This window comes from Trichechus manatus, unplaced genomic scaffold (genome assembly GCF_000243295.1).
Source record: "Trichechus manatus latirostris isolate Lorelei unplaced genomic scaffold, TriManLat1.0 scaffold00054, whole genome shotgun sequence".
Lineage (NCBI taxonomy): Eukaryota > Metazoa > Chordata > Mammalia > Sirenia > Trichechidae > Trichechus > Trichechus manatus.
In genome coordinates this window covers 14,073,130-14,088,109 of record NW_004443990.1, presented here as the reverse complement: position 1 = coordinate 14,088,109, position 14,980 = coordinate 14,073,130, and the positions used below count along the sequence as shown (strand labels likewise).

Genomic DNA, 14,980 nt, shown 5'->3' with positions numbered 1-14,980 from the left:
GACTTAGCGCCCACTTGGAGCAGAGCGTGGGAGCAAGCTCCCTGTTGCTGGGAGGACTGGGGCCCAAGCCGCCACTTCACGAGGCTGATGCCATGAATAATTAACACCCGGCGTGTCGTCGCTCTAATTTCCCTGCTCAAAGGTTTACACTAGCAGGCAGAGTTAAATATCACAGCTAATAGTGGCTATAAAGTTAGTTGGCTGGGCTCCAGCCAGGGAATGAACAGCCCACGGCTGGACCAAACCTGGCGAAGGCACTGGTGCTCTGGCCCTCATCCATCACAACTTTGGGGCACATTCCAGTATGTCCCCAGAAGCCACGTCTGGCTCCCCTCTTGACCAGCAGACTCTTCCCTAATGAGGAGGGACTGTGACCTCCACATGAAACTCCAGGTGAAAGTTATCAGCTCTCCCCCTCCCAATCCACACCCCATGTGCTCCCTCCTTGGATTGGGACTTAGGGAGAGAAACACACCCTATGTTCTCAAACACACCAACTTTCAGGGGCCACCTGGTTCCTAGAACATTTCTCTTCTACAAAAACTTAGGAAACTTCTCCCCCTTTTAGATCCAAACACACACACTCCCTTCACTCCTGAGGAAACTCTCTTTGTTTCAGGAGGTCGAGGGAAGGCTGCTGGGGTGTGAATTCATTTCCTTGTTTTGTTAGCCAGGAGGTGGAGAGCCAAGGCTTTCAGCTTCTCTCCCTGCCCTTCACCCTCTGCCTCCGTTGTCTCCTCCAATTTGGGTAGATCCTTCTCCACCCTCAACACTGTCCCTCATACACACCAGTCCTATAAATTAAGCTTTAAGACTATAACTGAATCCCTCCCACCCCTCGCATTTGCAGAGGACTTCATTTGGTCTTAATCGATTACAAAAATCTTTGCCTTCAACTCCAGTAATTTCTTCCTCCGCCTCCACCTCTCTTGTCCACAGGTTCCTTCTGCCACCAGAGTTGGGTTCGGTTACCCAGGGTTGGAGTCGGAGAAGCCAAACTCCTGGAGGGAAGCTGCTGAAAAATGAAGCTCTGTCTGCTGCTGCAGGAATGTTGGCTCTATCAAGCTCACAAATATAATTTTTATATTAGGTCGTGGTCTTTGACTGGGTTTATATGCCAATGAGCATTTCTGGTTTACCAAATTTATACAAATCTCGCCTTAATTGATAATCATAGATGCTGTAATTTAAGACCTCCAGCTATAGAGCTTTCATATTAACTGCTGATATATTACTGTAAATTGTCTGAAATAACCAACTCCTGGGAGCAGAGCGGAGAGGGAGGAAGTGCCTCTGAGAGCAACTCTCTCCCGGCCGCAGAAACAGCCCAGCTTCCACATCATTTTCCATGAGAAATGATTTATCGAAGACATGGCCATAAACAACACAACTCGCTCACAAACACACGCAGACGCACACGCGCACACACACACACACACACAATGGCCGGCATGCCTGTCTGAGAAGCTGACACCCATATTGCTATAAATCAAGAAAAAGGTTGGAGGAGAGTGAGAGGGAGAGAGAGAGAAGAGGAATATTCCTAAAATCTCTATGCAATGCCTCAATGGGTATAAACACACAGAGCACCGTGTGAAGAGAAATGGCAGGAAATGAAGATGGCTATTTGTCACATTTTACGACAATAACATTAATAACAAACAATAAATTTACATGGACATATAAGACGCGGTAGGTAGTGAGAAATCCCTTCTACTTACAATACCCCAGCCCGCGGTGTGGCTCCGGCTGCGGGGCGGTTTTATTGCTGCCTCCCTCTCTTTTCTCTCTCTCTCTCTCTCTCTCTCCCCCTCTCTCTTTTTTTTCTCGGGGTACAGGCTTGTTTTTCAAAGGACAGTTGAATTGCACGTCAGAAACAGGGAGACCAAGCCTGCGATTTTCCTGACGAATACATATCTATTCTGCAACCTCGGCATTAATTATTTAATGAATCACGTGACCAGGAGGGGGAAGGGGTCTTTCGATCTCAGGCTCAAAGGACCACTATGACCTTCCCCTTTAGGAGGAGAAATTTTTCTGCAAAATAGTTTTCCCCCAACCCACCAATGGAATAGTAGCGAGGTCTCCTTCACTCTCCCACAATCGCATCTGTATCTCCTGTATCCAGCCCCCCCAGACACACACTTACCCACAGCCCACCTCTCCTCTCTCCCTTCTTCTCCGGCTTCTGCTTAGTTCGTGGAGGTGCAGAAATAGTCTGCAGGGGCGTCTGGGGTGGGGGTGGGGTGGGCACAGAGCCCTTCTCCAAGCCCCTGGATTTCTCAGCTTCCAATTCTTCCCTTTGCATCTTTTAAGATTAAGATCCCCCAACTCCATTCTTTCCTCAACTCCTGGCATATTTATTTTAGTAGGACCCACACACCCCCTTCCTACATAAACAGAATTTCTAAGGGGACCAGCTTGAAAAGAAACGCTTCATAAGTCCATAGATATGTACAGAATAGGGCTTCTAACTTTAATTCTCTTTCAGTCCTTTGTGGTACCTTTTGAAGGAGCAGAAAAGGGACAGAGTGAAGAGATGACTCTGGACCTTCCAGAGTTGAGAATAATCGCAAGGGGGACTTTTTTCTGTTGGGTTGTTAGCACTATAGGGAACCAGAGCCTGCTCACCCGTTTCAGTATAGCTCTAAAGACAAAGACCGGGAAGAAGGTTTCTACACAAAAGACATGGACACTCAACCTCTCTCTACCTATGTCACACCTTATCTCAGCACGCCCCTCAATAACACACCAGTGAAAACAGCTGCAGATTTGAACTTAAGGGGAGACAGAGGGAAGAAAGAGGTTTTGAAGTTGCCCTGGCAGCCCGGTCCCTATTTCCCAGGTGTTAGTACCCCGAGCTTCCAATCAGCAGACAATGGAAACTGATCAATGGGAAAAAGATGAAACAGGGGAGGTCGCATATTAAAGAGTCAAACACCAGGGATAGGAGAAATGCATCCTCTAAGTCCAGAGACAGAGATGTACACAGACGCGTTCACCTCAAAAATAAAACGTAAGCCCCCAAACATCACATAGAGCTTAGCCCCGGAATGGGCAGACCAGTTACAACCAGCATTGGAGTCCGTGGCCACAACATGTGGGTGGGGGTGCAAAGGCAAGCAGAAAAGACATTCCTAAAGAAGCCCCTCGCCGCGCATTCCCGGCCTTATCGTCAGCAGTTCTCAGGGTCGCCACCGACCACAGCCGCGCGGAGGCAGGCGGGGAATCGGGAAGAACAAATGCGGTTTGGGGTAGAGGAGCACAGGGCCGAGGGGTCTCCACTGGTTTGTTTGGTGAGATCTGGACCAAAAGCCGCTCAATGGGGAGAAGGTTCAGGACCCAGATGCCTAAACAAACCCCAAAGAAACAGCCAGCACCGAGCCGCCTCGCAATGTTCCAGCGGCGGCGGCGGCCGCGGCGGCGGCGGCGGCGCTGCCTGTGTCAAAGGCGCTGAGCCCGCCTGGCCTCCCCGGAATCCTGCTCCTGCTCCAAGGGGCTGGGGCGCCAGCGCGACCCAGACTCTGTAGGGGGGTGGGGGTGGGTCGGCTTTGATTGTCCAGATACAAAACCCAGACTGGTATTGAATTCAGCTTGCTGACGGTGTGGGCCCCACTCCCTCCCGGCTCCAGCGAGGGCAACTCTGTGCAAGGTCCTGGCAACAAATCCATTAAAAATGCCCGCCCAAAAAACCCCACTAAGGAAAATATGAGAGAGCGAGAGAGAAGATATGCTACAGTATGAGAAAACAGCAATCTCTGAAACCGAGAAATTCTTCAAGGACAAGAAAAAGAATAGTAAAATGACAGGGAAAGCACACCGGGCAGAGGCTGTTAAAATGCCCACACTCTGTTCGGATCCTGGGAATGTCCATGTTCAAATAAACAAGCGCCTCAGCTTGGGCTCAGCGCTTTCTCGAGGCCGACAAAGCGGCCGTTTATACTGTGAGAAAGGCGAGATTGATTTACTAATCTGAACGCGCCGGGTTTTACGGCAGATCACAAATCCGTCAGCGCTCAACTCACGCTGGGAAACTTCCCAACTCCGTTTTCCAACCAGACCCCCCTCCCCAGCCGCCGCTTCCCGGGGAGACCCACCACCCGCGCTGGGGCGGCTTCATCGCGCCCTGGCAGGACTGGGCAGCCCCAGTCTGGTTTGAGAGGTTGGCAGGCTGGTGGCAGTAAGCAGGGAGAGTGGGGCGGGCTGAGGAAACTGGAGGGAAGAAAGGCAGAGAGATCAAAAGATTGGGAGGACTCAGGTGGCTGCCAGAATTGCCAGAATTGTAGAAGGTGAGTCCATAGGTGCCACTAAGCTGAGGTCACTGCCGCCTTGGCATGCGGCTGCCGGCAGCTCTCAGCTCTGAAAGGTTGAGGTCCGGGAGTAAGGAAAGGGGAAGATCTCATATTTTCAGACTGTGGGGCTAAAATCCTTTCGTGAACTCCAAACTTCCCTTTTCATTGGCCTCCTCTTCTTTCTCTTTGGTAGACCCCTGGCTCCCACAATGCATGGAACTGCTTATAAAGTCTCAGGTGACTAGGTCTTTGTCACCTGGGTCTATAGAGGGGTCCACAATTGGTTGTGATGGCTGCACATCTCCCCTGACCCCCAAATATTTACACCCCAGGAATTGTCCTGTTCCCCCTTTCTGCTCACCCTCTTTCCTTCTTGAGGCCTCTAGCCTTCTATTTATGCCCCCCTATCTATGGCATATTTACATATGCCAAAGGAGAAGATACCAACCAGTTCCAGTTATTTCTTGCCTGAGACAGAGTCCCTCAAATTACAGGAAACAATTTATGAAATGCAAACCAACACCTCACACACATCCTAGTAAGGCTCTATCTTTCCTAGTCCTAACCAGAGGACAGCATTTCCTCTGTCCAGTCCATCTGTCTGTCTGTATCTCTCTCTGTCTCACCTCTAAGGCGATAGCTGCTGGCAAGGATTTTTAAGATACAGCAAGCAGAATACAGATTTGGAAAGGCTGTATGTTTGGGGTTCACGTCTTCCTAGCAAACTCCCCACTCATCTGTTACAATAAAAAGTTGCTAAAAACTTTGGTCAGTGTAGCAGAGCTGGCCCCAGGAAGGAGGTGGTCAGAACAGCCTGCATCAACCTTCCTTCCATTTCTCTTGCTCCTCTGGTGGGCAAGGTACTCCCTAGGTCCTGTGAGTCGCTGGGGTGGGATTGGGGGTTTGGAGGAGGGGGTGAGGATGATTGTATGAATAGCTTCTGAAACAAAGAAACTTCAGAAAATGGGTGGAGAGGCTGTGGATTTGGATATCAGACCTTAGGAGATGGTATGTTCATGATGGGAGCCTTCTTCCCCTTAGGCCCCTGGAGTTTATTCCTGTAGCCCTGTGGATCGAGCCTCTCCAACCTCTCCTCTCCCCTCCCTTTGTCTTTCTTCGCTCAGTTCCTTCCAAGCAAAACAGGCGAGAAGGAGAGATGGAAGGGGGGGGGAGGGTTGGAGCCTGGCCTAGTGAAGGGGCACTGAACAGAGAAATAGACCACTGCCTTACTTCCCTTCCCCTGCTGGACCCCCTGGCTAAAATTTTTATTCCTTTTCTCCCCTAATGGACAGTAATAGAAAAATGATTCAGAAATTCCAAGATAGCAAAGAAGGGATTGTGGGCAAGTGGGGGGATGGAGAAGATGGACGCACCACAGCCCAAGGACCCCTTCCTGCGGAGGTGTGACTTTCCCTCCTGGGCAGGAGGCGAGAGCCAGCACAATGTCCAGTCTCAGAGAGGTCAAGGGGCTTCCGAGGTCATTTTGTGGTTCTAATACCGAGCTAATCGCCTAGAAAACGTGGCCTCTCCATGAACTCTCTCCCCTGCCAACCTCCCGCCTCTAAACCCTCAATGAGCCCCAGGGAAAAAGGGCAAGAGCTTTCAGGTCTGAGGCAGAGCCCACTGGCTCCCTCACCCTAATAAAAGGAGGGAGCAGAGCCCCCAGATTGAGAGAGCAAAAGAAAACCAGCCCAAATGCCCAGCCTCCAGGAGGAAGACATGGGAAACAGCAGAAAGGAGGAACATCCCGGTGTCAACGGAACCTCCAAGCTTGCCTCTGAACTGAGCAGTTTCCTGCTCCAGAGAGTAGCACACATTTGTCTAGAATCCCAAGCAAGGCATAAAAAAACAAAAACAAAAAAAAACACATCCACCTATATCCCAGCTCCAAGGCTGGGAGAGGCCATCCAAGAACTGGACTCGGTTTCTCAAGGAGGCGGCAGGGACATCTCACGAGTAAACTGGCACATGGGACACAAGCTCCCAGAGTTGACAAGCAGAGTCACAGAACACCTTGGCCACATGTGCACCTCGCTATACACACGCGTATATACACACGCAGGCAGAGGCTCCCAGGCCCACCTGCATTTCCCCAAACCAGAAAAGCACTTCTGAGCTGCCTGGCAAACAACCTTCTTGTCTGGGATTTTTCAGGGGCTCTGACACCTCCGTCCCAACCAGTTCAAACGCTCTCCAGGTGTCGAGGCCCCTCTCTCCCTCTGACCCACGCATCAGTCATCATAAAAGGTGGCAAATCTAACCAAGTGTCCACCATAAAAAACCCCCGAGAAGATAGCTGAAAAAGAAAAGGAGGAGGAGAGAGAGTTTCTTCTTTAGCTTGTGAAAGAGCTCATAAAAGTATCAAAAAATGCCAGCCCAAGGACGGCTTTGTTACCTTTGCGCCTCTCGCCTCCTCTCCCCCGAGCTCTGCCGATCCCATTCATGACGAACGGCTTCTTCCAAACTGAGAGAAAAAAGTTTTCAACTTTATGGCTCCAAATTTTTGCCCCCTTGCAGATCCTGGAGAGGCGGCTAACACTTTTTTCCCCCAAGAGCCGGTCTGCAGAGATTTGCTGTTGGATAATAACAAAGGAGAGAGGATCCGTATTTAAAGAAAAGAAGTGATTAATGGTTTTCTGTATAATTCCCACATTTTTCTTAGCTCTTGTCTGCGTAGAATGGCTGTGAACTTTAAGCTCCATAGAAATCTTTTTTTTTTTCCTATTCATACCTTCCAAGGAGCAGCTTTGATTTGGTTCTATAGAGACATTGGTGGGGGGGGGGGGCATATGCTTTTTAAGAACTATTTTTCCCATCTATTAAGGGCCTCCACATCCCCGTGCAGCTAAACATCACACTGCAATTTGACAGTAACAAAGCTCACCCTGGTCATCCCCTAGGTCCCCCAGGTCCGGGGTAGCATGGTAACGGGGTAGTTCAAACTCCCTTTCCCACTGTGGACACAGCCCCACTGGTTCCCCAGCCTCAAATACAGGCGCTTCTAACTGGAAACATAAAAAATAAATCAAAATAAAATTGTGGGTAGAATTGGCTATTTTTATTTTCTGAAGGGAGATAGGATCGAAAAACAACTTTGAATTGCACATACTATCCCAAGCCCTGGGCTTTTGGGGAGGCAGGGTGGCTGGACCCTGGACTACCACAAGACTGGAGACCCCGAGGCTGGAGCCCCCAGACCTTAGAACTTCTCAGCGGTGCTGCACAGAAGTGGCCCAAGCCCCGACGGAGCTCCTGAGGGTCATCTGCACCCCTTTTCCCCTCCCCCACCCCATTCTAGGGGTGACTGGGACCTCAGAGACAGAAAGCTATTTGGTCCCCAGTCGCACTTTCGATACTTTCTATGAAAAAGAAAATGAAAATTAATACAGGAGCAGGGCTTCACAAAAGAGGCCATTTGTCTTCTTGATTATCTATTTGCTTGTCAGAGTTTGAGCTATGGCACCGGCTAGCTCCTTTGTAATATAAAAATACTCTGAAAACCTGCAAACACCCAGAAACATCTGTGCAAAAAATTAGACTCATTAAAGCCTTAAACACCTCAAAGAAAAGCGATACCTTCTTATGCTGGAAGGAAGGAAAGAGGCCGGCCTCATGGAATCCTCTCTCGGAACTTTAACAACCAAAGAGCAGTCTGTCTAGAAGGAGACAGCTTAACCGCATTTTACTTGCTTATGACAAATAAATCACGATATGAAAGGCTTTGCCATACTTAAGCCTCTTGTGCGCTACAATGAAACATTTTTCCCCCATTAGGGACTGGAATCAGCCCTCCCAGTCCTTTCAATCCATTTTTGGACTGGAAGGAAAAAAAAATTAAAGCCCTAAACAAAACATAACCACCCGAAAAGGAAAACAAACCGGCTTCCACAATTTGGAGTCCACTGAGAGAGATTCCCATTGGACCCTTTGAAAAAACCGTCGACATACAATGTGAGGCAGAACCCACTGGGATACTTCAGTTACAAGCTAGGTGGCATTTGTCCATATCGTTACATCAAAGTTTCAACAAAAACACGCTGTGTTGGTCACAAGAAACCAAACATTTATTTCTATTGTCACTCCGTACAGGAAACACATTTTCACGCCTGCGAAAAATTCTAGACTCAGTAGGCCCCAGAGATAGGAAGGGGCCTGGTTTGGAATGTCAGAAAGAGTACAGGAGAGGACGCACATGACATAAAATAATAGTAATAATAATAAACGACGCAACAAGGATGAACTATGGGAGAGGGCTCTGCTGCGACATTGTCCCCCCAGACTGGGAAGGGCACAACATTTCGTTTCCTAGTTTCACATTCATTTTCAGTCTAGGAGAGCGGGCCTCGCTGTAGCACTCCGGATTGCTGAGGGGGTTGTGCCGGGCTCCAAGAACTCAACCGGCCTCTCATCCTGCCGGGCTCCGCTTTGCCTTCCAGAGCAAGGCCGTCGGCCAGCCTCTGGGGCTCTCTTTTTGCTCAGCCTCGATTTCTCTGCCGGCTCCTGCGTTGCCAAGGCTGCCCCCTCCCTCACTTGTCCCCTTTCTGCCCCCCACCAGCCCCAAGGTGGAAGGGGGCAAGCAGTCAGTGTCCCCGTGGAAGGGCACGGAGGGGGAAGGAAGTTGTGTGTGTGTTTGTTACCGTGGCCACAACACTGAGCTATCTGGAGTCAGAGGGTGCTTTCGTAGGGTGTCTGGAGTGGGGGACAAAGAAAGAGAATCCAGGCCGTCTTCCAGCAGTGGCAGCAGCAGAAGCGGCGGTCGCCGAGCCGGGCCTCATTTGTTAGCCGGGTGTCGAGGTAATGGTCGCCACCGAGGCCCGTCCTCTCCTCGGCAGAGTAAACAAGACAGATGGGCCTGGGCCTGGCGTGATTAAAGATGAAACGTGGATCCATCTTCGCCAAAGGTGAAAACGAGGAACTGCATGCAGCCTCCTCCTATTTCTCTTTCTGTCTTTTTCTTTCTTTCTTCTTCTTTTTTTTTTTTTTTAAGGAAGAAAGCAAGAGACTTGAACCTTGCTGGGGGGGGGGCCTCGTCCGGCTCCCCATTGTCATTTCTATAAATAAAGCTTCCCCTCCCCCTGCTTCTCTGCGTTTATTCGTATATAGATAAAGTGGGGGGAGGGCAGATAGGTTTCTCCGGGCCCAAGCCCCGGGGCCCCTCCCGCCCCCCTCGCGCTCGCTGCCCACCCCCGCCCCGCGGTTCTAGGCTCCCGCGTGGGGGGCACTAGAGCGCGGGGGGGCCTCCGTTGGGCCGGCCAGGGGGCCCTCCGGCTGTGCCTGCTGTGCCACTCGAGCGGATCTTGGTGTTGGGCAGCTTGTGGTCTTTTTTCCACTTCATGCGCCGGTTCTGGAACCAGATCTTGATCTGGCGCTCGGAGAGGCAGAGCGCGTGGGCGATCTCCACCCTCCGGCGCCGAGTCAGGTAGCGGTTGTAGTGAAACTCCTTCTCCAGCTCCAAGACCTGCTGGCGAGTGTAGGCGGTCCGAGAGCGCTTGGGCTCCCCGCCGACGTAATTGGGATTTACTGGACACACACAGAGAGACGGAGAAAGAGAAAGTTTTATTGCCCCCGAAAGGGAGGAGGGAAAGCCCTTTCTTCCAGCTAACAACACAGAGTCGCCCTCCCTCCCTCTCGCCCTCCCGCACTCTCCCACCACCTCTTCTTCCCCAAGGGGGGGGGGACGAAAAAGAAAGAAAGAGGGATCCAAGGAAGAGAAAGATCTCAAAAGTTTTGGAGGGTGGTGGTGTTTGTTGTTATTTGGGTGTCATGGGGAGGGGTGGAATGGGGGGTGAAGATTTTAACCCCTGTCTCTGTCTCTCTCCCTTTGGCCTGCAGCCCCAGGATGGGAGAATGGGGGAGGTGGAAGAGGGAGGGAGCTTCCCTAAACCTTTCCTCTGCTGTTTAGTTCCCACCCTCGCTGCTCGGATTCCAAGCGGTCTATCCCCAGTAAAAACTTTTGCCTACTTCCCGGGCCAAGGAGCCTGACTAGAGGAAAGAAAGGAAAAAATAAATACTGGGAGTTGAGTCAACTCTCCTGCTTAAATACAAATTCCCTCCTCCTCCTTCTCCTCCCCCACTCCCCTACGTCCCACACGCCTCCCCAACTTCCAGTTTCACTAAGACTGCATCTCCCTGATGAAAAAGTCGCTGGTGAGAATGGTGAAGAGGATGGGGAACCGACTTCAAAGGCGCGGGGCCCACCAGGCCATAAAAATTTATGGGGGATGTAATTATGTGGCTCTGAAAACAGGCGACCGTAAATCTCCCGCAATGGCGAGTTTACTGCGGGGACAATTGGCTTCCCCCAGCTCTGCCTCCCCCACCCCCACCCCCACCTCCACCCCCCCATGCCTCGGAGGTCCCTTGGTGTAAAGCGCCCAGGGTGGGGGGGGGGGAAGGGGTGCAAACGCACTCACCCGTGCTCACGTGAACTTTGCGCATCCAGGGGTAGACGACGGGTTCTTTGCACGCGGAGTGGGACGGGCTGGGGTGCAAGGGGTTCTGGGCGCAGGGAGGCGGCGGGGGGCTGCTGCTGATCGCCTCACAGCGCTGGCCGGGCTCCTGGAGGAGGGCCCCGGAGGGTGGCGGCGCAGGAGCCCGAGGGGACAGCCCAGGCGGTGGCGGGGGCGGCGGGGGTGGTGGCGGAGGCGGCGGGGGCCCAGGGTCCCGGCAGGCCGCGTAGCGTTGCACGGTGCACGCCGCGCGCCGCCCGAAGCCCGCCTCCGGCTGGAAGCTGCTCTCTCGCCTCTGGCCGCCGGCGTAGTACCCGGGCGAATGGTCGCTGGGTAGGTAATCGCTCTGTGAATATTCCTCGCAGGGAGGGAACTTGGGGTCGACATAGTTTGAGTTGATCAAAAAAGAACTCATAGCCATTAATTTCTGGGAATTGCCCACAAAATATACTAAAATTTATTCCGACCCCTGACTCGTTTTCCTGTTTCCGAAAGCCCTCCTACTTACTGTCAAGTGAACAAAGTTAGGGACCCACGTGATTTTCGGAGCCAATGGCCGCCCCGCCTGCGATTCCCGGATAAGGAAATCTGCTCACCCGAACCCTACTCCAGCCAAAGAGGTTTATTTCCCCTTCTTCTCTTACCCCTCCCCACCCACCCAACACCAGGATTTACATAGGGCTCTCTCGGGGGCGATCTCCTCCTCGTCTTGCTCTCCGAGATACAACAGAGAGAGAGCAGGTTTCGACTGGAGGGCGTTTTGGGGCGCTGGGCAGACTGCAACCCCTGGGTCCCCTCAGAAGTGGGACTCCCGGTGCATCCCCTCCTGTCCTGCTTCACCTCCACCCAGAATTCTCTGTCTCCCATAGTCCCCCACCCATCCTCACGGCTGACGGGAGCCCACGCACCCTGCATCAGTGTGAGGAGTTGAGTGAGGGGAAGGTTGGGGACATGGCCTCGAGAGAGGAACCCATATGGGGCAGGGCATTGAGCTTGGGGCTTTTCTCTGCAGCCGGATGGGGAGGGGATGTGAGAAGATGCGTTGGGAGCAAGCGGGAGGGGGCGCGGAGGGACTTGTCAGAGATGAATGGAACGGCGGGCGGATCGATAGGAAATTCATGCACTAATTCGGGGAGACCTCGCCTTCCAAATCGTATTTAGCTGCGCTATTAGCTTGGCTGTGTCAGTCAGCCCGTCTGTCCCTCTCTCCTATCCACTCCTCCCCTTATCCACATGGCCAAACCGGGAGAAGCGACTCTGTTTTGCACATTGAAGATGAGTGCTGGAGCTAAAAACCTGCAACTTTTGGGAGCAAATTGAATAGCAATTTGCTAATTCCAGAACCACCCGAGCAATGCTAACCGTGCGCGCCTAGACGTTCTGAATGCCGCTAATGCCGCCCCTTCTGCGGCGAATAGAAATCTCGCATCCTAGGGATGCTGGGGAAAGGCGCCCTAGAAGTGACCCCCTCCACACACAAACACCCCTTGATAATCGCGCATTCCCCGGGCATCTCGTTCTGAACCCAAACGGAAAGGCGACCTCAACATCCGTTTGAAAAGCGATTTTCCTTTGCCCTCGCGTACTGAAAACAACATTTACTCGGAATTTTCAATAAAGCCCCCTTGAACCGAGAATAGAGAATAGGTGGACTTGGAACAAGAGAGTAAATTAAAAATATCATCATCAACAACATTAACCTCTTAAGAGAACTGAAAAAGGACCAAGGCTCCCAGAGGCAGGCGTGGGGAGATTTCCGGTAGATGATTCCTCCGCCTCTAACCAGCTGAGCGAGGAAAAGAAAAGGAAGAAAGAAAGAGGAAGACGTCTTCTGGTAGTCGGTCACTGGGTCGTCCTTACTTAGAAAAAAACGTATCTTTTTTTTTTCTTCTGGAAAAAAAATGAACGGAGTGTTTATGTCAACTACATATTCCCCTAGATACGAATTTGTGATCACTAAATTCATTACACAAATTCGGATCTACAGGGTATATACAGAAGACAGACAGATCTTCTTGGCCCAGAAATCCTCCAATTCTCATACTTTTCGCACATTCTTCGTTTGGAGTGTGGTTTGAGTGCCTTGATTTTTTTTCGTTTTGTTCTAGTTTGAACCCTGGGAGCAGGAAAAGGTACTGAGGGTTCATTCCTGGGATGACAAGGTTTTCAATTCTCCTTCTTTCTATTAGAGAGAAATAGAAGCAGCCGGTCTGTGAAGGGATGCGAACCTCCTGGCCGCCGCGCAACTCTCTACGGCGTCGGCGCATGAATTATGAGATGTAAACATTAGCTAAGCACAAAAGGAGGAAGGGTCATCCTGAGGCTGCCACGAAGTCAGAATCAGGCCCTTCTGGGTGCCCTCGTGCCCCTCCCCTCTCCCAGGACTGTTATTTATTTTTTTTTAAGAAAAACAAAACCCCAATCGGCTCCTCCTCACAGCCTTTAGTTTGCGATCAAACGAATATCTAGATATTTTCCACAGCACCTCTCAGGGAAGGGAGGAGGGAGAGGCGGCTGAGTGTGAAGGGGGTGTCATAAAAGTCCTTTTGGAAAAATTCAATGGTAAAAAGAGAGAGAAACAGCTGTAAAGAAAAATGCTGGGAGATCAAGCAGATGGGGCCCTGGATATTTAATGACGGGCAATTCCGTTTACAACCTGAGAAAAAGATCAAAGGCGTTTCATTTCCGAATGAAGGGCAATGAGGAACCATAAAAGATCCAGCCAGACGATATGCTAGCCCCTCCCAGCCTCCCACACCTCCTGGGGGCCAGAAGAGGGGGACAACCCAGGAAGGTATAGGGAGGAACCCCGGTTCTGCATCTCCCACCTCTCTAGCCCCAGGCGGGTCCTCTCTGTCTAAATGTACACACTGGCTCCGCCTAGCCACCTGCCTGGGTTGCTGACTCTAGGGCTAAAACGGCTGGGGAGGGGGGTTCCGAACTTCTTGGGGCTCCCCAAACCACGCAATTAACTAAGCTGGGAGACTAGGGGGTTGGACTGGAGGGAGCTGAGTCCTAGACTGTGAAGGCTGAGGGTCTTCACCAGGTCAGAGGGAGAGTGCTCAGAAGCAGCCTCCTCCCCACTGAGACTCCCTACCCATCTCCCTAAGTCTGATGAACACTTGCATCCCTTAGTGAACAAGTCAGAATAATAACAATTTCACACAGCAATAATACAGCAATAGCACAAAAACAAACCTCCTACCACCACACTCCAGGCCCTAAAGTGTCTTCAGAGGTGTCTGTTTACATCCCAAGTCCTGGGACCCTTGCAGGTGGGTAGGAGGAGACCCCACCTGCTGGTGCCGTAAGGTCCAGAGCCCCTCTGATTTTCTATCCCAAATCAGGCATTGCCAATGTTGGCCTCTCTGCCTGGTTTCTAACGTCAACACTCTCCCAGCCAGGCTGGACTCACACTTTTTTTTTTTTTTTTAAACCCTATTATATTGCAGTTGTTATCATTGCCAAGAGAGAGTTCACTAGGTAACTTCAGACCTCATCTGGGCATCCAGGCAAACTGGAGTCTGGCTCTGGGCCCACAGACAAAAGGCGCTGGTAGAACCCACCCACGCCCTAACCCCAGCTCCCCAGAGTAAAGCAAGGACTTTTCCAAGTCTTGTTAAAGGCCAGTTAGCCAGGGACTCCACGACCCACTCCTCTACCGGGCCCCTCCCCCACCCCATACCTCAAGTCCTTCTCCACTCGCCCGCTCTGCTCTCGGAAACCCGTCAAACCCGTTGGCGTTTCGGAAGTTTGGGAGGGCCGCTGGGCTGGCCGCCGGGCCTCTCTGCTGCTCTACACTTCACAAGGGGTGTGGCCCAGGTGCCTGGAGCACCCCAAGAGAGGAGTGGAGGCAAAAGCCGCCGCAGGGCTGGGGATGGCTGATCCTAGGGACAGAAAGCAGAGATTTTCTCCTCTGCGCGTAGGGAGCCGCCACCTGCCCATCCCACCGAGGCGCCGCACCCCCCACCCTAGCGTAGTCCAGTCGCTAGGGATAGAGGACAGGGTTTATCAGCGACTCCCAAGTCAGGTTCCACCAGAGCAGGAGGCTCCTTCCCAACAAGAATACTAATATCAAGGCGCATAACGATAAAAATCAGAGCGAGCAAGGGCTCTGCGTGCGCTCGTTCGGAGCCACCTCCCCTGCGCTCCGGGGTCTTTCAGCGGCTCCCCAGGCCGACTTCTCCTGGCAGCTACAGGTTGCTAGCGTGACCTCTTGCTGCCCAGCCCCCCGCGGCA

The 14,980-nt window shown here is 51.9% G+C and overlaps 1 protein-coding gene across 1 annotated transcript; it reads right to left on the bottom strand.

Annotated features, from left to right (window-relative positions):
- Positions 1–8,335: 8,335 nt before the first annotated feature.
- HOXB4 (homeobox B4) lies at positions 8,336–11,224 on the bottom strand. Its single transcript, XM_004377982.1, has 2 exons — positions 10,706–11,224; positions 8,336–9,812 (listed from the first exon to the last, which is right to left on the bottom strand). The coding sequence occupies exons 1-2, from the start codon at positions 11,160–11,162 to the stop codon at positions 9,514–9,516; spliced, it is 756 nt and encodes a 251-aa protein (XP_004378039.1). The 5' UTR covers positions 11,163–11,224; the 3' UTR covers positions 8,336–9,513.
- Positions 11,225–14,980: the final 3,756 nt, after the last annotated feature.